This window comes from Prenolepis imparis, unplaced genomic scaffold (assembly GCF_030444845.1).
Source record: "Prenolepis imparis isolate NDT839.2.m4 unplaced genomic scaffold, iyPreImpa1.0 SCAF_170, whole genome shotgun sequence".
In the NCBI taxonomy this organism is placed as follows: domain Eukaryota; kingdom Metazoa; phylum Arthropoda; class Insecta; order Hymenoptera; family Formicidae; genus Prenolepis; species Prenolepis imparis.
Genome location: NW_028141328.1, coordinates 20,147 through 45,927, shown reverse-complemented (window position 1 = coordinate 45,927; position 25,781 = coordinate 20,147). Strand labels below are relative to the sequence as shown.

The following is a 25,781-nucleotide window of genomic DNA, read 5'->3' as shown; positions in this document are numbered from 1 at the left end:
CAGCAGCCACCACTGCAGGCTGTTGCTTGATCAAAGCAGCGGCCAGTTACCGTTGCAGCTCCTGTAAATGTGACTTCAAGATGTTGTTTTCGTCAAAAATTTTTTCGCTGCTGATGTGATTCTAAAAAAGAAATATATAGATTAATAATCTTAATTTCTCTCTCTCTCTCTCTCTCTCGCGCGCGCGCGCGCACGCACACGCTACGCATACGCTACGCACACGCAAACGCGCACACACATGCACGCACTCGCGCGCACGCACACATAAGTAGGAATACTATGCCGGTTCTAACCCAGGTCCTCTGAGGGGGGTGCGGGGCGCGGGGGGTTCTCCTGTGGCGAGGGGTATGACGTCACGCGGGGCGGGGGTATCTCGTAGGCGCGGGGGCTGACGTCACGCGGGTGGAGGGGGATGTTTCGACAAAGGACGGGGAGTTTTCTGAGTGCAATATTTGTAGATGGTATCTTTACGACTTTTTTATGAGGGGTCTTAGACATTTTCCCCAAAAAGGTATAGAACAAGCGCTGATGATTGACAATTTTGTACCCTCGTTAATATAATTTTATTATGGAAGCGCCGATGTCCGGCTGCTCGTCAACGGAGCGTTCTAGAGTTCATTAAAACTATGTTTTTCATTTTATGGACATTTTATCATTAGGAAAGGAATGAAGATTTTAAGCCGACGCTGCGACGAACATGTCAAACGTGATTTAATAGGCCTCTACCTATTTGCGTTGACGTTCGGCAGCTTTGTATCCTCGCGGAAAATCTCCCATAAAAACGAGAGCGAAACATTTTTCTTAATATTTTTTAAGGAAGAATGCAACGTATCGGCGCCAACGTTCGGCTGCTTTGTATCCTCGCAGAAAATCGGTCGTAAACGAGAGCGAAACATCTTCCTAAATATCTTTTTAAGGAAGAATTGCGATAATTTTGAGAGGGATGGGGGTTGAAACTTATGGAGAGAGTCTGTCTCCGCGTCAAAAAATCTTTAGTATTCGTATAGCACAGATCAGAGTAAAAGAAATGGATGAAGATATTATTATGATTGAGGATAGTGATAATGACGAGGAAGTAATGATAGTCGAAGAAATTAATAATAGAATTGTAAATGTGATAAATGAATCTGATGATGAAGAAGTGATAGAGCCTCTTGAAGACTCTGATTATAATAGTGATGATTGTGAAGACTTTGCCGAAACAACTATACAATTTGTGGCACCGGTTGAGATGCTTACTATAAATGCATCGTTGAAAATGTGCATTTTAAATTTGTTTTATGTACCTTGGGATAATATTAAACTGTGCACTAGCTGCTTTATAAGAAATGTGGAACTATTTCCAAACATTTGTGTTGTACGACAACATTATACGAGAATGTTTAACATAATAGAACAAGAATTGTGCAGCGTTTGTCGTGCCCCGCTATGTATGATATTTAGCCGGAACATGTGCTCGGTGTGTACGCATTGTAAGTATCAGTTTCTTATTTTTTTAAAATATATTCTAAAATAAATTATAAATTATTAAAATAATTAATAAAAATTTTCTGTTATGCAGGAGTCCCCCGTCGCCTCCGCTTCTCACAGCACCTAGCATTCGGCCGCCTCACCGCCTCGCATCCACAATCGTCGGCTTTACCATAGCCACCTCCACCACCGACAATTTTTATATATTATGATATTCATTTATATTTTCATCTTTATATTTTCATCTTTATATTCTTATCTTTATATTCATTTATATATATTTTTAAAAATTTAATATCCATTTTATATTCACATTTATATATTCACATTTATATACATTTATATACATTTATATCCATTTATATTCTTTTAAACACACACACACACACACACACACACACACACAAATGTATAATACACATTTATTCATAATTAAAAATAATTAATATTAAATTAATATATTCATTTTAAAAATTCCTCTTCTTTTCCTTCACTGCGTCATCTCTCGCATGCGCCTCTCGCTTTCTCTGTCTCTCGCGTTCACCTCGCGCTCTCTCTTTCTCTACTAAGCGCTATCTCTCTAGCAGTCCCTAACCTCGCGTCATCTCTCTCTCTCTCTCTCTCTCTCTCTCTCTCTCTCTCTCTCTCTCTCTCTCTCTCTCTCTCTCTCTCTCTCTCTCCTCGCCGCAACATCTCTCTCCTTCACGTTCGCCTCACACCCTCTCTTTCTCTCGCGTTCACCTCGCGCTCTCTCTTTCTCTCCTAAGCGCTACCTTTCTCGCAATCCCTAGCCTCTCGGTCCCTAGCCTCGCGATCCCTAGCCTCTCAGTCCCTAGCCTCGCGATCCCTAGCCTCTCAGTCCCTAGTCTCGCGATCCCTAGCCTCTCAGTCTCTAGCGTCACGTTCCCCCTTCTCCGCATGACGTCATCCCCGCAAGGACCTTACAACGAGCTACGTATGAGAGCTGAGACTGCTTACGGGTGGGAGAAAGATGGAGAATGGAAATGCATGCAAAAATTACATCATAATTTAGACTTTAAAAACTCTTTATTTATATTTTTTTTTCTTACATATTATGGACTAAAAATTAAAGCTGCCAGCTCACAATCGATGAGTTGATGTTCATTGAAGGTGTCGCTAGCGCGTATTACATTTGATACTTCTTTAGGATTCTCGTTACATTGGACGCAATATTTGAAAATTGTGTAAATTTAACATCGACTGTCTCGGTAATTTTAACCAATCGATCAAAAGATACATCAATGCATGGATCGAGATCGAACATACGGTGTAACGTCGATTCGATCATCATCATGCATACATTTGAAGATTCGAGACTTATGAGTTTGGCGTTGTTAATCGTATGAACTCGCATTGTTAGCGGTCCAACGCTTATAAAACTGTGAACATCATTAGAGTCGTTCCGAAGAAAATTTTAAAGTATCATCGAATATGAAATTTTTATGCTTTTATTCCATATATTCCTACAATTTTTTTTAAGATCTTATATTGAAAATTATTGTACGGAATTCACAAATTTGACATAATAACTTTATAAAAGCGTATTTATTTCGTTTTTAAATCGGATTTTTTTTTATGCAAAGAATAATATTATAAAATCGTAAATCCCCTTACTAATCTTGATCATTGAATAAATCTTACTATTTATCTACATTTCCCTTCAATCAGAAATTTATATAAATTTAAAATCATACTATATTATCGTATGCAATTAATTACAATTGCGATTTAGTGCGATTATTTATATTTATAATAAAAAATGGAAAAATGTTTATATTTGTTTTATTTGAATATTGTCACGTCTGGGTGATCTTCCTTCTCTCTCTATGCCTAGGCTAGTGAGAAAACGGGCGCTCTCTATTTTTGTGAGGCAACCTGCTTACACCGGCTATACCTCTGGGACGCCGAGAGCTAGGACCGAAGTTACGGATCTAGGGAATGTTGTAGGTCACAGGAGTGGGGTATTAGTTACTAGTTGGGAGTATCGAATCTATTAGCGATATCTTCGATGTCGTTTAAAATAGTTATGACTTGATCGAAAGTTATTTTACCATTCAAATATTCATAGATCAAATTGAGTATTAATTGGTAAATTGTATTGCAAATTAAGCCTTGAAGTTGTTTATTCATCTGGATAATAATAATTCAGGGGCTAATTAATAAAATGAATTTGATATTTATTTAATCGTCTGTGAATTCGACGCTTATTTGAGCACCAGGGATATGAAGATTATCTAAGCAGACTATGAGTTGATCGATATCAATAGTTCCTTCTAAAACGTCAGTTAGTAGCCCGATAATTATGTTTATAATTGAATTTGCATCATCGTTTGTTAATCCTTGGACGTCTAATTCAGTAGATCTGGGTAGCATTTGAATTAATTGGTAGAGGCAATGATGAGAATAATATATTTAATGCACATATGATTAAGTGTACATACATCAATAATTTAGATAATTATCGTACTCATCTATTTCTAAAGAATTCTCGGGGAGTTGAGTTTTTAGTTGAGAGATTAAATCGTTAGATTGAGATTCTTCTTGATGGTTATCTGCAGTGTAATTTTCTTTTAAATAGCGTATGTTCTGACACCATTCAGAGAATAATATTAATTCTGGAGAGTATGAATCTAAGCCTGACGGTAAGTTTATTATAGGCGTTATTTCGTGCTCGTTTGTTAAGCTTCGTGGAGTATTAGTTTGGGAAGATGAGGTTTTTAAGCGACGCAATGTATCGGGAGAAAATGATACTACTTCACACGATATGACACGCGGCTTATTTCTATATGCCTTACGCTTAAACCAGCGTAAGGTCGATGCAGCGCGTGTTTCGCGAGTTTTCAAGCCGGCTCGATGATTCCTTTTTATCCGACGTGCTTTTCTGTTTCTCGGGTTGCTCATCTACAAGGAGTCATATGGTCAGAATGAAGGGTTAATAATGAGTTAGATAAGGATTATCGTGAGATAACATGAAGGGGAACTAGAGAGAGTGAGATATCAATATCTGATACGTCTATCCATTTGGTTTTAAATATGAATTCAAAAGGAAGGTCTGGGGGTACGGAGAATGTCTTCGGGCAAGTACGATGGATGCCTCGTTGACGATGGAGATACGCAGGGTGTTGATGGGAGGTTTGTCATCGGGCAAGTACGATGGATGCCTCGACAACGACGGGAAGTAGGGGAAAAGGCAGAGAGTTGCTTGTGTGCTTACGGTAAAAGTATGCGTTGCAACTATAGGTAAAATGAGGATTGGACCACGTCCAAAGTGAAATTAGTTCCAGAATTCTGTTTAAGAATTCTTATGCGATATCTTTCTCCTGTTATCGATTTTTATTAGGTGAGAGAAGGTAATGAGGAGTTGTCTTCGGGCAAGTATGATGAATGCCTCGTCGACGATGGAGATACGCAGGGTGTTGATGGGAGGTTTGTCGTCGGGCAAGTACGATGGATGCCTCGACAACGACGGGAAGTTGGGGAAATGGTAGAGAGTCGTCTGGACCTACGAAAGGTACGTCCAACGGCTAGAGGTAAAATGCGGGTTTGGACGACGTCCGAGTGATACCAGGAGTATTGTTTCTACGTTAATGTTGCTAAATTCTGATATTGATACCTTGAATAATTATGAAAAGGTATTTGGATTCTGATTTGATAAATACTGATTGACAACGGGAAACTGTTAGCTGCATGCAATGCTTAACAGTGGATTTCGTTTATTTGTTTTAGGAGAAGGTAGTGATTGAAAGAGAATTGTCAGTCTAGAGTAACTTAGAATTAAAATTGGCGTGTTAAATAGTCTGGGTAATTATAAGTACTTACCTTGTGATAGACTGTGAACTTCAGGCAGTGGATCGTAATACGCTCGTTCGCCTTTTTCCCTTCTCTAGGACCTCGGTCGCGGGATGTTTGGCAAAATCAACGTATTCGAGTTTTGAAGCACAAGAGTTCTTTATTTAACTTTTACTTTATAATTCTATGCGCGATTAACAAATTGGGTATGTCGACGCAGTTGACGGCAAACGCGTGACTTTATACAGAGTATCGTAAGACTACAGAAATGATGTACTGTAGAGCTACGGTGGGATCTCGATAATGAGATGCCGTAGAGTTACGGTGAGATGCTAATGATGGTATGCCGCAATGAAGTTAAGAATTAAGGGTTTATATACCCATCAAATAGAGAAAAATCTGAGTGTCGTGTGCAATTCCCTTTTGGTGGGGATTTCTAAGAAAGACGTTTTCTTGGAATATGTCACAATAAATTGTACTAAGAGGTCACGATACGGTGACCCGCAGGAGCGAACGCTCTAGGTGTCAACTATCAATTTACGAGTTTTAGATAATCTGGACCGGATATCGAAGTTAGGCGGTGAGCTTGAGATGAGGAGCGACGATTCCAAGAAGTGTCTAATTTATTATTCTTTTGTGGTTTGAACGCTAGCATCCGATAACGCGAGGGAGATAACGGACGGAAGCGGCTTGTCACCTACGATCGGCACTTAATTACTTGCTGATTGTGAGCTGATTTTAGAGGGGTCTGCGCATAGATACATGTTAAAGTTTCTTGTAGTTCGCCAAATATTCATTTGTACGTTTATGGAATCATTTCTTATATAATTTATTTTATGTTATTAATTGGAATTCTTAATGATTGATAATTTATAATAAAACTTGAGTTTAATGCAATAGGGTAAGATTAAGTTATTTCTAAATTATAGAATTATGATTCCATAACGTAATATCGAGACTTTCTTGTTCTCGTTTGACTTAATTCTATAATAAAATATTCTCTTTAATTATATCCACTTGGGCCTTATTTATAAGTCTCTTCATTTAATAATTTACTCAATAAATCTTAATAATCTTGGGTTCGTTATCGAAATCATTTAATGACTGAAATAAGGCTTCGTAAATATAATTGCGGATGAAATCTTAAAATATTAAGTGTTTGAACACTTTTAGTAATTCATCGAATGCTTGTCGCAGGCTTGTCGTTACAATGCATCGCAAGATAAGGATTTATGGAACCTTCCTCATAATAATTCTGTCAATGATTAAAATACTTCTAAAACTCATTACTATAAGTCTTAAATCGTTAAGTAAAGTTCGACAAGTTATTATGTTTCTGATTCCATAAATAATATTATTATATTGTTTAATTAATATTGAATATTCATATATAGGTGGGTTAGTCATGATTAAAATATATTCTTATTGCTAAGGGTTAGTTTCATATAATAACAACTGGTTAGTTGAAGTATACGCTCAGGGGTCTCGGATGACGTTTGATTGGTCGGATCGCTAGTTCCTGGTAGCGGCTAGTTAGAACTAGATAACTGGAGACCCTAGATTTGGTATGGTTAGTAATTAATAATATAAATGCTTGATTTTAGTCTAAACAATTATATGTAAAGAGGAAAATCATTAATTATCCTTAAATTTTAAGTATTGGCGCAGGAAAAACAGTAGCGCGCAAAAATATGGTTTCGCGAAAATGACGGGACGTTACACCTCCCCCCTTATTTAAGAACAAATTGCGATGTATTCGAAGGAATTTGTTCGAGATCTTTTAAACGATCTCTTAAATTTTGATATGAATTAATATCAGAAACATTATTAGTAGTTGCTGATTCGATGTTGGATGAGGCATTATCATTTGGTCTTGAAAACCCATTAATGATTACGGTAGGTTCCCTGGAGAGGTCTTCAGGAGCAGAAGGTGAAGGTGGTCCCTTGGCTGGTTTTTTATTGTCGGTCCTATCGACAGGTCCTCGTGCGAGATGAAGTAGTAGATGAGTGAGAGAGCTCCAAATGGCTCCAGCCAAATGCATGCTCCATCCATAGGCGGAATGTAAGGCATAACCGTGAATAGCTGTATCGACGAAGACTTTTATGATGCGAATAATTATTAGAATGCCAAGGATTCCAGCAGTTGCGGATCCGAATGAAATAAATCCGGTCCATACTCGTGAGGCGGCACTCTCGGCAATTTTATTGAGAGAGGCTTCGTCCAATAAATTATACATGGAGACAGCGTCGGAGTTAATGGAGTATCCCGTAATTCCTCTTGCAATTGTATTTAGAAGAGCGGGTTTCTCTGCGGGGAACATAATGTGATCCCTCAGTTTTTCTATATCTTCTTCGGAGTATATTCCGCTGACAGCGAGGGCTCCTGGCGTCAAATAATCCCAGGTTAATGTCGTCATTGGTTTTAATTGTTGCGGAGGTAACTGTCTGATTTGTGGTTCAGGTGTAAATTGAACCCATGTATCCTCGATACGGTACATAGTTGGTAATTCAAAACTGCATTCCCTTTGATTTCCATATTTAGAAATTATCCGGGATTTCGGGGTGAGAAACAAGGAAGTGTTGCGGGTGGTTACAGGTAATTCCGTGTAACATTCCTTTGTTTTCCTTACTACAACATCTACAGGTATGCATTTGACGATGTGCGTGGTTTCCCCGGTTGTAACTGCCATATAGCCGGGTCCTTTCATAAGGCGATATGCGAATTCATCTGGTTGAAGAGTAGCGAAAGACAGGGCGTTGGTGATTACCTGTCTTTCTAATTCGCATTTTTGTTGCATAACATTATAATATAATGAAGTCATTTGTTGTCGGATGTGTTTTTCCACATACACGAATTTAGAATTCATATATGTGAATATATCCAGGTTGTCCACGGGGATGATACCTCGGCTGGCGAAGGTATCGCCTTGCTTTGTCTCTAGGATAAAGAGCTTAGGGTGCTCTGTGCGAAATAAAGTGTATCCGCACAAGGGTTGTTCTTTTGTCTTCGTAAGTGCGAACGTGACGTCCTGCGTAGTCAGACTATAAATAATTGGAGAAAGAGGGTTAGTTGAATTATCTGTAATTTTAGTTGCTAAACCCTCATAAAGAACGTCATATTGATGGAAATTGCAAGCAGATGTTGGCAAGGATTTCCAATACGAGTATCCGTTTTCGGAATCGATGCAAAATCCTTCGCTCAAGAGACAAATGGTTCCGGATTTTAATATTATTTTTCCGGAGTTTAATTGTACGGGAACGTGCGATGTCCTCAAGGAGATTTTGACGACGGCTTGAACAACGACGTTGTCCCAGGTTCCGTAAGGGTCGGAGTACTGAGTGCCTTTGCAGGTTCCGTCGTTATTAGTGCGTCCGGCTAAGGTGAGACTATGATAAGTAGTCTGATTAGCTCTTAGTCCGTGAATGATATTGCTATCTCCGAGAGAGAATGTTCCATCGTGGAATGCCCTTCGGCACACTGTATATCCGGTTTCGTGGATATAATCTGCCTTTCCGTTATGGACTATGGAGACATGCGAGTGCATTCCGCAGTGGTAAATTGTCCGTGATATTTCCACCTTGCACTGGATGACTTCTGCATGATTGTAGTCCGAGAGTTGTAAGAGTTGCATGTAGACGTCAGTCGAATTGGGTTTCCGTATATCAAGATTGCATTCTCCAACATCGAGCAACGATACCGAAGTAATATTCAGGTGTTGTCCGCCACAATCGAATCCAATAAGAGCGTGAATCGGATTAACGAGAACGAGAATCGCGAAGTACGACAACATGTCTGTAATAATGCATAGTGAAGTATATATATATAGATATTCTTAATCTAATTGTTCGTGTATGTGATATTGCTTTAAAATTATGATTATATGTGTATGTTTGTATTCCTATAGCTTTGTAATCAAGTAGGATATATATATATGTGATTATTATTGAATATATATATATTCTTATTCTAATTATACGTAAATATATATATATTGTTTTATTATTATTATTTTTTTTTGTGTGCTTTTTGGGGGTTTTTTTTTCTTTATAAATATATCTATATATATATATAGTATATGAGGTATCCTTTTGTCACCGAGTAAAGTATGGAATTATAATAGATTATATGCACGTTTTATTCTAAAATTATGAATATGTAAATTATTATTTTTTTTCCTTTTTTTTTTTATATATATATGCTATATGTCTTATAACTTTATTTTGCAACTGAGTAAGATATAAGAATTGTACTTGGGTATATATGTACGTTCTATACTTAAGATATATATATTTCATTAAAATTACTTTAATTAGATCAGTTAGAACCAATGCGTAGATGTTAATTATTTAGGGTGAAGCTTATCGTAGCGAGGAATATATACTATATTAACTTACATAGATGCTTAATGATAAATAAAAATTCTCTTCTCTCTTTTTGTTATTATTTTTTCGAGGACGCTTTCGTATTTTGCTAGTTCTCTGAATCAGGCCGCCAAGCTGCGAGGGTCTGATATTGCATCCATATGTGTAGTTTTTCGCTGGGAAAGGTTGTGTTTTAACGTCTTTGGTAAGTTAGAAAGGGCGTGTCAAGTCGTAAACATATCATAGGTAGAAGTGTATGTGAGTAGAGGGGGAATGGGAGGAAAAAGAAAATGGTTTTCCACGTGCAGGTCAACGAAGAAGAATCGCACAGTCGCACTTTAGTTTTGCAGTGGTAAGAGTGTTGTGAGAAAAGAAAAATTTATAATGGAAATTGAAGTCCCGTATTCGAAAACGAGGGTGGTGATCAGGCGATTACCGATAATTCTGGTGATGGAGTTTGATAAGGAGAACGTAAGTAGTTATTCATGAATGTGTATGAGTCTGTTTTATTATTAATGCTATTACCTCTGATATTAATGATATTTGATATTTGCTTAATAATTTGGAACGGGGCGATCGAGATAGGGAAATATAATAATTAAGGGTTTTCTTTCTCAGCCCGACGTTATTCTTTCTGTGTATCAATACACGAAGAAGGATCGCGAAGATCGGCGAGTGAGAGCCGAAGAGAGACGGCGCTGGGAGGCTTTCCTGGAGGAGGAAGGGGATGATATTTTCTCCCTGAATAAATTATTTGAGGAATGGAGCGAGGAGGAGAGATTGTTCAGAGAGAGATTTCTGATCACCGATGAGATGCTCAGTAAGTTCTTTTAAAAAAAAAAAAAAATTTTTTTTTTTTATGACGCGGTTTGTTAATATATAATTGATAATTCGATGTATGTAACCTTTATTTGTTTGTTAGAGGACGACTGGGATTGTGGACCACCGTGGAGGGTATGCTTGTGGAAGGACGTAGTGAAGATGAGTAGACTACGTGCTGAAAGAAGGGTGCAGAGAATGATCGATTTCGCGGCGCCGGTGAGGAGGTGTGAGGACGCGGGGTACGATGATTTTGAAGACGCGGAGTACCGTGAAGAAGTTTTACGCCAAGCGGGATTCTATAAGAATTAGGTAAGTAAGCTTTCTTTTACTTTGTTTTGCTTTGGGTTTATCTCATTGCTTGACATTATATTATTTTTGTGCATTGTTTCAGAACTGCCTTGATAGCGTCATCGATTCAGGTTATTCTGAAGAGCGCGCGCGCGATCGCAAATGTTCGTATATATTTTTAATAGTTCTTTTATAATAATTATTATCGTATGTATTTTACGTAATTATTAAAATTATGCTTATCGAGAAACTGCGTTATTTTATTTCATACTGCCTTCATAAGTACTTTATATACTCGTAAGATTAGAGGAAACACCGTAGAAGCATTTTATTGTTTATGATTAAGATTCATTAATTAAAATATATATATTCTTATGATTTAAATCCATATATATATGATTCGTAAGAAGCTAAGAATGCACTTTGTTATATTATTATCGTATTAATTATCGTATATATATATTTTGTTTTTTTTTTTTTTTTTTATTTTTTTTATTATTTTTTTTTTATTTATTAAATAGGACGAGCACTTTATTATCTACGATCAAGATTAAATAAATCAGATATTTGTCAGCCATATTTACTTAAGACTAGTTATTTGTCGTAATGTAATTGTTTCGCCAGAATAATTATAGTAGTAAGATCGAAGGAAGCTATAAAGAGACATTTTATCATTTTATATATATAAGATTAAATAGATAGGACACTTTATCGTATTAGGATTAAATAGATAGGACATTTTAAAGTTACTTAAAGTATAGTATATTTTCCAAAATGTTTTCGTTCAATGTCTTCATTAAGTATTAAAATACTTAGAGTTAAAAGTAGTAATATAGAATGTATATCTTATATAATTTTAACGATATATTATCATTTAATATATATATATGTATTATCTCTATAAATTTGAACACTAATAATGATTAAATGCTGCGTATAATTTTCATATTACGTTTTAGACTGTACGTTTAACGAAATGTAGTATAACTAGTTTACTGTATCTCCTAATTTTAGTTAATTACGCGGAATTGCATTTGCCTTGGACTTAAGTATTTATAAGGTTATAATAAAGATATAATTTATTCTATACTTTGTTATAAATTAGTGATTTATTTAGTTAATAAATGTTAAGCTAGAGACCGTTTATAGAATTGTCTTAGTTATGACTAGATAACTCATCAAGGTTAGAATATAGGTTACATAGGAGTATGTAAATTGTCACGTCTGGGTGATCTTCCTTCTCTCTCTATGCCTAGGCTAGTGAGAAAACGGGCGCTCTCTATTTTTGTGAGGCAACCTGCTTACACCGGCTATACCTCTGGGACGCCGAGAGCTAGGACCGAAGTTACGGATCTAGGGAATGTTGTAGGTCACAGGAGTGGGGTATTAGTTACTAGTTGGGAGTATCGAATCTATTAGCGATATCTTCGATGTCGTTTAAAATAGTTATGACTTGATCGAAAGTTATTTTACCATTCAAATATTCATAGATCAAATTGAGTATTAATTGGTAAATTGTATTGCAAATTAAGCCTTGAAGTTGTTTATTCATCTGGATGATAATAATAATTCAGGGGCTAATTAATAAAATGAATTTGATATTTATTTAATCGTCTGTGAATTCGACGCTTATTTGAGCACCAGGGATATGAAGATTATCTAAGCAGACTATGAGTTGATCGATATCAATAGTTCCTTCTAAAACGTCAGTTAGTAGCCCGATAATTATATTTATAATTGAATTTGCATCATCGTTTGTTAATCCTTGGACGTCTAATTCAGTAGATCTGGGTAGCATTTGAATTAATTAGTAGAGGCAATGATGAGAATAATATATTTAATGCACATATGATTAAGTGTACATACATCAATAATTTAGATAATTGTCGTACTCATCTATTTCTAAAGAATTCTCGGGGAGTTGAGTTTTTAGCTGAGAGATTAAATCGTTAGATTGAGATTCTTCTTGATGGTTATCTGCAGTGTAATTTTCTTTTAAATAGCGTATGTTCTGACACCATTCAGAGAATAATATTAATTCTGGAGAGTATGAATCTAAGCCTGACGGTAAATTTATTACAGGCGTTATTTCGTGCTCGTTTGTTAAGCTTCGTGGAGTATTAGTTTGAGAAGATGAGGTTTTTAAGCGACGCAATGTATCGGGAGAAAATGATACTATTTCACACGATTTGACACGCGGCTTATTTTTAAGTGCTTTACGCTTAAGCCAGCGTAAAGTCGATATAACGCGGGCTTCGCGAGTTTTCAAGCCGGCTCGATGATTCCTCCTTTTCCGACGTGCTTTTCTGTCTCTCGGGTTGCTCATCTACAAGGGGTTATATGGTCGGAATGAAGGGCTTATAATGAGTTAGATAAGAACTATCGTGAGATAACATGAAGGGTGAGCTTGAGGAAGTGAGATATCAATATTCGATACGTCTATTCATTTGATCTTAAATACAAATTCAAAAGGAAGGTCGATGGTTAAGGAGAATGTCTTCGGGCATACGAAGGATGCCTGTCGTCGACGATGGAAATAACGTAGGGTGTTGATGGGAGCTTTGTCACCAGGCACTATCGCTGGGTGCTCGACAACGAAAGGAAGTTGAGGAAATGGCAGAAAGTTGCTTGTGCCTACGGTAAAAGTATGCGTTGCAACTATAGGTAAAATGAGGATTGGACCACGTCCAGAGCGAAATTAATTCTAGAATTCTATTTAAGAATTCTTACGCGATATATTGTCTCTTGTTATCGATATTATTAGGCGAGAGAAGGTAATGAGAAGTTGTCTTCGGGCATACGAAGGATGCCTATCGTCGACGATGGAAATAACGCAGGGTGTTGAGGGGAGCTTTGTCACCAGGCACTATCGCTGGGTGCTCGACAACGACGGGATGCTGAGGAAATGGTAGAGAGTCGTATGGACTTACGAAAGGTACGTCCAACGGCTAGAGGTAAAGTGTGGATTGGACGACGTCCGAGTGATATCAAGAGTACTGTTTCTACACGTTAATATTGCTAGTTTCTGATATTGATACCTTGAATAAATTATGGAAAGGTAGTTGGATTCTAATTTGATAAATACCGATTGACAACGGGAAACTGTTAGCTGCATGCAATGCTTAACAGTGGATTTCGTTTATTTGTTTTAGGAGAAGGTAGTGATTGAAAGAGAATTGTCAGTCTAGAGTAACTTAGAATTAAAATTGGCGTGTTAAATAGTCTGGGTAATTATAAGTACTTACCTTGTGATAGACTGTGAACTTCAGGCAGTGGATCGTAATACGCTCGTTCGCCTTCTTCCCTTCTCTAGGACCTCGGTCGCGGGATGTTTGGCAAAATCAACGTATTCGAGTTTTGAAGCACAAGAGTTCTTTATTTAACTTTTACTTTATAATTCTATGCGCGACTAACAAATTGGGTATGTCGACGCGGTTGACGGCAAACGCGTGACTTTATACAGAGTATCGTAAGGCTACAGAAATGATGTACTGTAGAGCTACGGTGGGATCTCGATAATGAGATGCCGTAGAGTTACGGTGAGATGATAATGATGGTATGCCGCCATGAAGTTAAGAATTAAGGGTTTATATACCCATCAAATCGAGAAAAATCTGAGTGTCGTGTGCAATTCCCTTTTGGTGGGGATTTCTAAGAAAGACGTTTTCTTGGAATATGTCACAATAAATTGTACTAAGAGGTCACGATACGGTGACCCGCAGGAGCGAACGCTCTAGGTGTCAACTATCAATTTACGAGTTTTAGATAATCTGGACCGGATATCGAAGTTAGGCGGTGAGCTTGAGATGAGGAGCGACGATTCCAAGAAGTGTCTAATTTATTATTCTTTTGTGGTTTGAACGCTAGCATCCGATAACGCGAGGGAGATAACGGACGGAAGCGGCTTGTCACCTACGATCGGCACTTAATTACTTGCTGATTATGAGCTGATTTTAGAGAGGTCTGCGCATAGATACATGTTAAAGTTTCTTGTAGTTCGCCAAATATTCATTTGTACGTTTATGGAATCATTTCTTATATAATTTATTTTATATTATTAGTTAGAATTCTTAATGATTGATAATTTATAATAAAACTTGAGTTTAATGCAATAGGGTAAGATTAGGTTATTTCTAAATTATAGAATTATGATTCCATAACGTAATATCGAGACTTTCTTGTTCTCGTTTGACTTAATTCTGTAATAAAATATTCTCTTCAATTATATCCACTTGGGCCTTATTTATAAGTTTCTTCATTTAATAATTTACTCAATAAATCTTAATAATCTTGGGTTCGTTATCGAAATCATTTAATGATTGAAATAAGGCTTCGTAAATATAATTGCGGATGAGATCTTAAAATATTAAGTGTTTGAACACTTTTAGTAATTCATCGAATGCTTGTCGCAGGCTTGTCGTTACAATGCATCGCAAGATAAGGATTTATGGAACCTTCCTCATAATAATTCTGTCAGTGATTAAAATACTTCTAAAACTCATTACTATAAGTCTTAAATTGTTAAGTAAAGTTCGACAAGTTATTATGTTTCTGATTCCATAAATAATATTATTATATTGTTTAATTAATATTGAATATTCATATATAGGTGGGTTAGTCATGATTAAAATATATTCTTATTGCTAAGGGTTAGTTTCATTTAATAATAAGTGGTTAGTTGAAGTATACGCTCAGGGGTCTCGGATGACGTTTGATTGGTCGGATCGCTAGTTCCTGGTAGCGGCTAGTTAGAACTAGATAACTGGAGACCCTAGATTTGGTATGGTTAGTAATTAATAATATAAATGCTTGATTTTAGTCTAAACAATTATATGTAAAGAGGAAAATCATTAATTATCCTTAAATTTTAAGTATTGGCGCAGGAAAAACAGTAGCGCGCAAAAATATGGTTTCGCGAAAATGACGGGACGTTACACCTCCCCCCTTATTTAAGAACAAATTGCGATGTATTCGAAGGAATTTGTTCGAGATCTTTTAAACGATCTCTTAAATTCTGATATGAATTAATATCAGAAACATTATTAGTAGTTGCTGATTCGATGTTGGATGAGGCAGTATCATTTGGTCTTGAAAACCCATTAATGATTACGGTAGGTTCCCTGGAGAGGTCTTCGGGAGCAGAAGGTGAAGGTGGTCCCTTGGCTGGTTTTTTATTGTCGGTCCTATCGACAGGTCCTCGTGCGAGATGAAGTAGTAGATGAGTGAGAGAGCTCCAAATGGCTCCAGCCAAATGCATGCTCCATCCATAGGCGGAATGTAAGGCATAACCGTGAATAGCTGTATCGACGAAGACTTTTATGATGCGAATAATTATTAGAATGCCAAGGATTCCAGCAGTTGCGGATCCGAATGAAATAAATCCGGTCCATACTCGTGAGGCGGCACTCTCGGCAATTTTATTGAGAGAGGCTTCGTCCAATAAATTATACATGGAGACAGCGTCGGAGTTAATGGAGTATCCCGTAATTCCTCTTGCAATTGTATTTAGAAGAGCGGGTTTCTCTGCGGGGAACATAATGTGATCCCTCAGTTTTTCTATATCTTCTTCGGAGTATATTCCGCTGACAGCGAGGGCTCCTGGCGTCAAATAATCCCAGGTTAATGTCGTCATTGGTTTTAATTGTTGCGGAGGTAACTGTCTGATTTGAGGTTCAGGTGTAAATTGAACCCATGTATCCTCGATACGGTACATAGTTGGTAATTCAAAACTGCATTCCCTTTGATTTCCATATTTAGAAATTATCCGGGATTTCGGGGTGAGAAACAAGGAAGTGTTGCGGGTGGTTACAGGTAATTCCGTGTAACATTCCTTTGTTTTCCTTACTACAACATCTACAGGTATGCATTTGACGATGTGCGTGGTTTCCCCGGTTGTAACTGCCATATAGCCGGGTCCTTTCATAAGGCGATATGCGAATTCATCTGGTTGAAGAGTAGCGAAAGACAGGGCGTTGGTGATTACCTGTCTTTCTAATTCGCATTTTTGTTGCATAACATTATAATATAATGAAGTCATTTGTTGTCGGATGTGTTTTTCCACATACACGAATTTAGAATTCATATATGTGAATATATCCAGGTTGTCCACGGGGATGATACCTCGGCTGGCGAAGGTATCGCCTTGCTTTGTCTCTAGGATAAAGAGCTTAGGGTGCTCTGTGCGAAATAAAGTGTATCCGCACAAGGGTTGTTCTTTTGTCTTCGTAAGTGCGAACGTGACGTCCTGCGTAGTCAGACTATAAATAATTGGAGAAAGAGGGTTAGTTGAATTATCTGTAATTTTAGTTGCTAAACCCTCATAAAGAACGTCATATTGATGGAAATTGCAAGCAGATGTTGGCAAGGATTTCCAATACGAGTATCCGTTTTCGGAATCGATGCAAAATCCTTCGCTCAAGAGACAAATGGTTCCGGATTTTAATATTATTTTTCCGGAGTTTAATTGTACGGGAACGTGCGATGTCCTCAAGGAGATCTTGACGACGGCTTGAACAACGACGTTATCCCAGGTTCCGTAAGGGTCGGAGTACTGAGTGCCTTTGCAGGTTCCGTCGTTATTAGTGCGTCCGGCTAAGGTGAGACTATGATAAGTAGTCTGATTAGCTCTTAGTCCGTGAATGATATTGCTATCTCCGAGAGAGAATGTTCCATCTTGGAATGCCCTTCGGCACACTGTATATCCGGTTTCGTGGATATAATCTGCCTTTCCGTTATGGACTATGGAGACATGCGAGTGCATTCCGCAGTGGTAAATTGTCCGTGATATTTCCACCTTGCACTGGATGACTTCTGCATGATTGTAGTCCGAGAGTTGTAAGAGTTGCATGTAGACGTCAGTCGAATTGGGTTTCCGTATATCAAGATTGCATTCTCCAACATCGAGCAACGATACCGAAGTAATATTCAGGTGTTGTCCGCCACAATCGAATCCAATAAGAGCGTGAATCGGATTAACGAGAACGAGAATCGCGAAGTACGACAACATGTCTGTAATAATGCATAGTGAAGTATATATATATAGATATTCTTAATCTAATTGTTCGTGTATGTGATATTGCTTTAAAATTATGGTTATATGTGTATGTTTGTATTCCTATAGCTTTGTAATCAAGTAGGATATATATATATGTGATTATTATTGAATATATATATATTCTTATTCTAATTATACGTAAATATATATATATATTGTTTTATTATTATTATTTTTTTTTTTTGTGTGCTTTTTGGGGTTTTTTTTTTTCTTTATATATATATCTATATATATATAGTATATGAGGTATCCTTTTGTCACCGAGTAAAGTATGGAATTATAATAGATTATATGCACGTTTTATTCTAAAATTATGAATATGTAAATTATTATTTTTTTTCCTTTTTTTTTTTATATATATATGCTATATGTCTTATAACTTTATTTTGCAACTGAGTAAGATATAAGAATTGTACTTGGGTATATATGTACGTTCTATACTTAAGATATATATATTTCATTAAAATTACTTTAATTAGATCAGTTAGAACCAATGCGTAGATGTTAATTATTTAGGGTGAAGCTTATCGTAGCGAGGAATATATACTATATTAACTTACATAGATGCTTAATGATAAATAAAAATTCTCTTCTCTCTTTTTGTTATTATTTTTTCGAGGACGCTTTCGTATTTTGCTAGTTCTCTGAATCAGGCCGCCAAGCTGCGAGGGTCTGATATTGCATCCATATGTGTAGTTTTTCGCTGGGAAAGGTTGTGTTTTAACGTCTTTGGTAAGTTAGAAAGGGCGTGTCAAGTCGTAAACATATCATAGGTAGAAGTGTATGTGAGTAGAGGGGGAATGGGAGGAAAAAGAAAATGGTTTTCCACGTGCAGGTCAACGAAGAAGAATCGCACAGTCGCACTTTAGTTTTGCAGTGGTAAGAGTGTTGTGAGAAAAGAAAAATTTATAATGGAAATTGAAGTCCCGTATTCGAAAACGAGGGTGGTGATCAGGCGATTACCGATAATTCTGGTGATGGAGTTTGATAAGGAGAACGTAAGTAGTTATTCATGAATGTGTATGAGTCTGTTTTATTATTAATGCTATTACCTCTGATATTAATGATATTTGATATTTGCTTAATAATTTGGAACGGGGCGATCGAGATAGGGAAATATAATAATTAAGGGTTTTCTTTCTCAGCCCGACGTTATTCTTTCTGTGTATCAATACACGAAGAAGGATCGCGAAGATCGGCGAGTGAGAGCCGAAGAGAGACGGCGCTGGGAGGCTTTCCTGGAGGAGGAAGGGGATGATATTTTCTCCCTGAATAAATTATTTGAGGAATGGAGCGAGGAGGAGAGATTGTTCAGAGAGAGATTTCTGATCACCGATGAGATGCTCAGTAAGTTCTTTTAAAAAAAAAAAAAAATTTTTTTTTTTTATGACGCGGTTTGTTAATATATAATTGATAATTCGATGTATGTAACCTTTATTTGTTTGTTAGAGGACGACTGGGATTGTGGACCACCGTGGAGGGTATGCTTGTGGAAGAACGTAGTGAAGATGAGTAGACTACGTGCTGAAAGAAGGGTGCAGAGAATGATCGATTTCGCGGCGCCGGTGAGGAGGTGTGAGGACGCGGGGTACGATGATTTTGAAGACGCGGAGTACCGTGAAGAAGTTTTACGCCAAGCGGGATTCTATAAGAATTAGGTAAGTAAGCTTTCTTTTACTTTGTTTTGCTTTGGGTTTATCTCATTGCTTGACATTATATTATTTTTGTGCATTGTTTCAGAACTGCCTTGATAGCGTCATCGATTCAGGTTATTCTGAAGAGCGCGCGCGCGATCGCAAATGTTCGTATATATTTTTAATAGTTCTTTTATAATAATTATTATCGTATGTATTTTACGTAATTATTAAAATTATGCTTATCGAGAAACTGCGTTATTTTATTTCATACTGCCTTCATAAGTACTTTATATACTCGTAAGATTAGAGGAAACACCGTAGAAGCATTTTATTGTTTATGATTAAGATTCATTAATTAAAATATATATATTCTTATGATTTAAATCCATATATATATGATTCGTAAGAAGCTAAGAATGCACTTTGTTATATTATTATCGTATTAATTATCGTATATATATATTTTGTTTTTTTTTTTTTTTTTATTTTTTTTATTATTTTTTTTTTATTTATTAAATAGGACGAGCACTTTATTATCTACGATCAAGATTAAATAAATCAGATATTTGTCAGCCATATTTACTTAAGACTAGTTATTTGTCGTAATGTAATTGTTTCGCCAGAATAATTATAGTAGTAAGATCGAAGGAAGCTATAAAGAGACATTTTATCATTTTATATATATAAGATTAAATAGATAGGACACTTTATCGTATTAGGATTAAATAGATAGGACATTTTAAAGTTACTTAAAGTATAGTATATTTTCCAAAATGTTTTCGTTCAATGTCTTCATTAAGTATTAAAATACTTAGAGTTAAAAGTAGTAATATAGAATGTATATCTTATATAATTTTAACGATATATTATCATTTAATATATATATATGTATTATCTCTATAAATTTGAACACTAATAATGATTAAATGCTGCGTATAATTTTCATATTACGTTTTAGACTGTACGTTTAACGAAATGTAGTATAACTAGTTTACTGTATCTCCTAATTTTAGTTAATTACGCGGAATTGCATTTGCCTTGGACTTAAGTATTTATAAGGTTATAATAAAGATATAATTTATTCTATACTTTGTTATAAATTAGTGATTTATTTAGTTAATAAATGTTAAGCTAGAGACCGTTTATAGAATTGTCTTAGTTATGACTAGATAACTCATCAAGGTTAGAATATAGGTTACATAGGAGTATGTAAATTGTCACGTCTGGGTGATCTTCCTTCTCTCTCTATGCCTAGGCTAGTGAGAAAACGGGCGCTCTCTATTTTTGTGAGGCAACCTGCTTACACCGGCTATACCTCTGGGACGCCGAGAGCTAGGACCGAAGTTACGGATCTAGGGAATGTTGTAGGTCACAGGAGTGGGGTATTAGTTACTAGTTGGGAGTATCGAATCTATTAGCGATATCTTCGATGTCGTTTAAAATAGTTATGACTTGATCGAAAGTTATTTTACCATTCAAATATTCATAGATCAAATTGAGTATTAATTGGTAAATTGTATTGCAAATTAAGCCTTGAAGTTGTTTATTCATCTGGATGATAATAATAATTCAGGGGCTAATTAATAAAATGAATTTGATATTTATTTAATCGTCTGTGAATTCGACGCTTATTTGAGCACCAGGGATATGAAGATTATCTAAGCAGACTATGAGTTGATCGATATCAATAGTTCCTTCTAAAACGTCAGTTAGTAGCCCGATAATTATATTTATAATTGAATTTGCATCATCGTTTGTTAATCCTTGGACGTCTAATTCAGTAGATCTGGGTAGCATTTGAATTAATTAGTAGAGGCAATGATGAGAATAATATATTTAATGCACATATGATTAAGTGTACATACATCAATAATTTAGATAATTGTCGTACTCATCTATTTCTAAAGAATTCTCGGGGAGTTGAGTTTTTAGCTGAGAGATTAAATCGTTAGATTGAGATTCTTCTTGATGGTTATCTGCAGTGTAATTTTCTTTTAAATAGCGTATGTTCTGACACCATTCAGAGAATAATATTAATTCTGGAGAGTATGAATCTAAGCCTGACGGTAAATTTATTACAGGCGTTATTTCGTGCTCGTTTGTTAAGCTTCGTGGAGTATTAGTTTGAGAAGATGAGGTTTTTAAGCGACGCAATGTATCGGGAGAAAATGATACTATTTCACACGATTTGACACGCGGCTTATTTTTAAGTGCTTTACGCTTAAGCCAGCGTAAAGTCGATATAACGCGGGCTTCGCGAGTTTTCAAGCCGGCTCGATGATTCCTCCTTTTCCGACGTGCTTTTCTGTCTCTCGGGTTGCTCATCTACAAGGGGTTATATGGTCGGAATGAAGGGCTTATAATGAGTTAGATAAGAACTATCGTGAGATAACATGAAGGGTGAGCTTGAGGAAGTGAGATATCAATATTCGATACGTCTATTCATTTGATCTTAAATACAAATTCAAAAGGAAGGTCGATGGTTAAGGAGAATGTCTTCGGGCATACGAAGGATGCCTGTCGTCGACGATGGAAATAACGTAGGGTGTTGATGGGAGCTTTGTCACCAGGCACTATCGCTGGGTGCTCGACAACGAAAGGAAGTTGAGGAAATGGCAGAAAGTTGCTTGTGCCTACGGTAAAAGTATGCGTTGCAACTATAGGTAAAATGAGGATTGGACCACGTCCAGAGCGAAATTAATTCTAGAATTCTATTTAAGAATTCTTACGCGATATATTGTCTCTTGTTATCGATATTATTAGGCGAGAGAAGGTAATGAGAAGTTGTCTTCGGGCATACGAAGGATGCCTATCGTCGACGATGGAAATAACGCAGGGTGTTGAGGGGAGCTTTGTCACCAGGCACTATCGCTGGGTGCTCGACAACGACGGGATGCTGAGGAAATGGTAGAGAGTCGTATGGACTTACGAAAGGTACGTCCAACGGCTAGAGGTAAAGTGTGGATTGGACGACGTCCGAGTGATATCAAGAGTACTGTTTCTACACGTTAATATTGCTAGTTTCTGATATTGATACCTTGAATAAATTATGGAAAGGTAGTTGGATTCTAATTTGATAAATACCGATTGACAACGGGAAACTGTTAGCTGCATGCAATGCTTAACAGTGGATTTCGTTTATTTGTTTTAGGAGAAGGTAGTGATTGAAAGAGAATTGTCAGTCTAGAGTAACTTAGAATTAAAATTGGCGTGTTAAATAGTCTGGGTAATTATAAGTACTTACCTTGTGATAGACTGTGAACTTCAGGCAGTGGATCGTAATACGCTCGTTCGCCTTCTTCCCTTCTCTAGGACCTCGGTCGCGGGATGTTTGGCAAAATCAACGTATTCGAGTTTTGAAGCACAAGAGTTCTTTATTTAACTTTTACTTTATAATTCTATGCGCGACTAACAAATTGGGTATGTCGACGCGGTTGACGGCAAACGCGTGACTTTATACAGAGTATCGTAAGGCTACAGAAATGATGTACTGTAGAGCTACGGTGGGATCTCGATAATGAGATGCCGTAGAGTTACGGTGAGATGATAATGATGGTATGCCGCCATGAAGTTAAGAATTAAGGGTTTATATACCCATCAAATCGAGAAAAATCTGAGTGTCGTGTGCAATTCCCTTTTGGTGGGGATTTCTAAGAAAGACGTTTTCTTGGAATATGTCACAATAAATTGTACTAAGAGGTCACGATACGGTGACCCGCAGGAGCGAACGCTCTAGGTGTCAACTATCAATTTACGAGTTTTAGATAATCTGGACCGGATATCGAAGTTAGGCGGTGAGCTTGAGATGAGGAGCGACGATTCCAAGAAGTGTCTAATTTATTATTCTTTTGTGGTTTGAACGCTAGCATCCGATAACGCGAGGGAGATAACGGACGGAAGCGGCTTGTCACCTACGATCGGCACTTAATTACTTGCTGATTATGAGCTGATTTTAGAGAGGTCTGCGCATAGATACATGTTAAAGTTTCTTGTAGTTCGCCAAATATTCATTTGTACGTTTATGGAATCATTTCTTATATAATTTATTTTATATTATTAGTTAGAATTCTTAATGATTGATAATTTATAATAAAACTTGAGTTTAATGCAATAGGGTAAGATTAGGTTATTTCTAAATTATAGAATTATGATTCCATAACGTAATATCGAGACTTTCTTGTTCTCGTTTGACTTAATTCTGTAATAAAATATTCTCTTCAATTATATCCACTTGGGCCTTATTTATAAGTTTCTTCATTTAATAATTTATTCAATAAATCTTAATAATCTTGGGTTCGTTATCGAAATCATTTAATGATTGAAATAAGGCTTCGTAAATATAATTGCGGATGAAATCTTAAAATATTAAGTGTTTGAACACTTTTAGTAATTCATCGAATGCTTGTCGCAGGCTTGTCGTTACAATGCATCGCAAGATAAGGATTTATGGAACCTTCCTCATAATAATTCTGTCAGTGATTAAAATACTTCTAAAACTCATTATTATAAGTCTTAAATTGTTAAGTAAAGTTCGACAAGTTATTATGTTTCTGATTCCATAAATAATATTATTATATTGTTTAATTAATATTGAATATTCATATATAGGTGGGTTAGTCATGATTAAAATATATTCTTATTGCTAAGGGTTAGTTTCATTTAATAATAACTGGTTAGTTGAAGTATACGCTCAGGGGTCTCGGATGACGTTTGATTGGTCGGATCGCTAGTTCCTGGTAGCGGCTAGTTAGAACTAGATAACTGGAGACCCTAGATTTGGTATGGTTAGTAATTAATAATATAAATGCTTGATTTTAGTCTAAACAATTATATGTAAAGAGGAAAATCATTAATTATCCTTAAATTTTAAGTATTGGCGCAGGAAAAACAGTAGCGCGCAAAAATATGGTTTCGCGAAAATGACGGGACGTTACAAAATGTTAGAAAATAGATTTTGTTTTAGTAAATAGATTATTTGGTTATTAGGTTGGGGTTCTCAATTCAATTTCGAAGCCAGTGTCGTTATCGTACACCGAGAGGTAAAGAACGTCCAGGGTAGCAGTGTCCAGAACTAGAAGTGCGATTTTGTTAGAATAGTATGTTTTAAAGGCGTTCATGAATTCTATATAAGCGATAAAGCAATCGTTACATTGTAAAACAGAGCGTTTTTCTATGGCTATTTCGCTGCTGCAGATTTGACAGTCGGCAGGGCTCATATCTCCGTCTATAACTCCATGACCAATTATATGTTTATAACCCTTTGGGGTTGTGCGGTTATAGCATTTAATACAAAGTCTTTTGCCACTTTCTTCAGCTTGGTAGCCAGATATTCGTAGGCATTTTATTTCATATAGTTCTGGAAAGTGCTTTAACAAGGGATGTGGGTTGTATTTAAAATTCTTTCCGATGCACATTTTGCAATTAGTAAGTATAGCGTTAGTATTTATTGTTGTTAAAGTTTTTTTTATGCGTATAAAGTAGAAATATTTAGTACGGTTGCTGCATTTAAGCAGAAATTAAGATGGTTTATTAGAAATGGAAAATTTGTTAATTAGTTAATTAATAAAAGATGTCAGGTGATCCGTAAAACAGTGTTGATAAAAAGGAGAACTGTTTCCACCTGAAGTTGATCCGGAGCCTTAGGGGCAGTTCGTAGTCACAGACGATGGAGAGCTGTTAAAGAGGATAACTGCTTTAGGCCCTGGAATAATGTTTCGTTGGCGCTGCCAACATCTGTAAACAAAGATGATACATGTTATTTTATCCTGGTTCAACATGTGCAATTTTTAACTTGTTAACGTGAACAATTCTGGGTTTATTTTTGACTAATAATTTGACGTTGCACTGCGGTAGAACTTCTATAATTTCATGGGGTCCGGTATATTGGTCGGCGAATTTTCCTTTTGCAGGTTCCTTTAGTAAAAATACACGTGATCCTACTTGAAAATTTTGTTCGTTAACTTTTCGATCGTAATAATGTTTACTTCGTTCTTTAGAGTTTATGAGGTTTTTGCGTGCGTCTTCTTGTGTGTCATGTATTCTGTTAAATAAATCAGTCAGATAATCTCGATAGGTAGTCTCTAGATTTCCTTCGACAGGTGGGTGAGCGGAGGGTAATCGGGCTATTCTACCGAAGATTAACTCAAATGGTGGGTATTTAGTTCCTTCATGAACACTAGTGTTATAAGAAAACATTGCCATGTTAATATGACTATCCCAGTCTCTCTCTTTCTGGACCTGAATTTTAAGATATTCTGTCAGTACATGATGTGATCTTTCAAGAGAACCGTTAGATTGAGGATGATAGGCGGTAGTTTTAAAGTATTGTATATTAAACA

General features: G+C 36.4%; 4 protein-coding genes across 5 annotated transcripts; 2 read left to right on the top strand and 2 right to left on the bottom strand.

The window, feature by feature from the left end:
- Nucleotides 1-7,010: 7,010 nt before the first annotated feature.
- LOC145947867 (uncharacterized) lies at nucleotides 7,011-9,074 on the bottom strand. Its single transcript, XM_083057640.1, has one exon. It carries the CDS (start codon nucleotides 9,069-9,071, stop codon nucleotides 7,011-7,013), a length of 2,061 nt encoding a protein of 686 aa, XP_082913766.1. The 5' UTR covers nucleotides 9,072-9,074.
- A 453-nt stretch (nucleotides 9,075-9,527) lies between these two features.
- LOC145947869 (uncharacterized) lies at nucleotides 9,528-10,773 on the top strand. The gene is made up of 3 exons (XM_083057644.1): nucleotides 9,528-10,113; nucleotides 10,261-10,462; nucleotides 10,565-10,773. The coding sequence occupies exons 1-3, from the start codon at nucleotides 10,027-10,029 to the stop codon at nucleotides 10,771-10,773; spliced, it is 498 nt and encodes a 165-aa protein (XP_082913770.1). The 5' UTR covers nucleotides 9,528-10,026.
- Nucleotides 10,774-13,578: 2,805 nt separating this feature from the next.
- LOC145947868 (uncharacterized) lies at nucleotides 13,579-19,564 on the top strand. 2 transcript variants are annotated; one of them, XM_083057643.1, is made up of 3 exons: nucleotides 13,579-13,687; nucleotides 18,952-19,153; nucleotides 19,256-19,564. In XM_083057643.1, exons 1-3 carry the CDS (start codon nucleotides 13,658-13,660, stop codon nucleotides 19,462-19,464), a joined length of 441 nt encoding a protein of 146 aa, XP_082913769.1. In that variant the 5' UTR covers nucleotides 13,579-13,657; the 3' UTR covers nucleotides 19,465-19,564. The 2 variants fall into 2 exon arrangements, with proteins under 2 accessions (XP_082913769.1, XP_082913768.1); XM_083057642.1 differs by lacking the exon at nucleotides 13,579-13,687 and adding an exon at nucleotides 18,219-18,804.
- Nucleotides 15,698-17,761, bottom strand: LOC145947866 (uncharacterized). Its single transcript, XM_083057639.1, has one exon. It carries the CDS (start codon nucleotides 17,756-17,758, stop codon nucleotides 15,698-15,700), a length of 2,061 nt encoding a protein of 686 aa, XP_082913765.1. The 5' UTR covers nucleotides 17,759-17,761.
- Nucleotides 19,565-25,781: the final 6,217 nt, after the last annotated feature.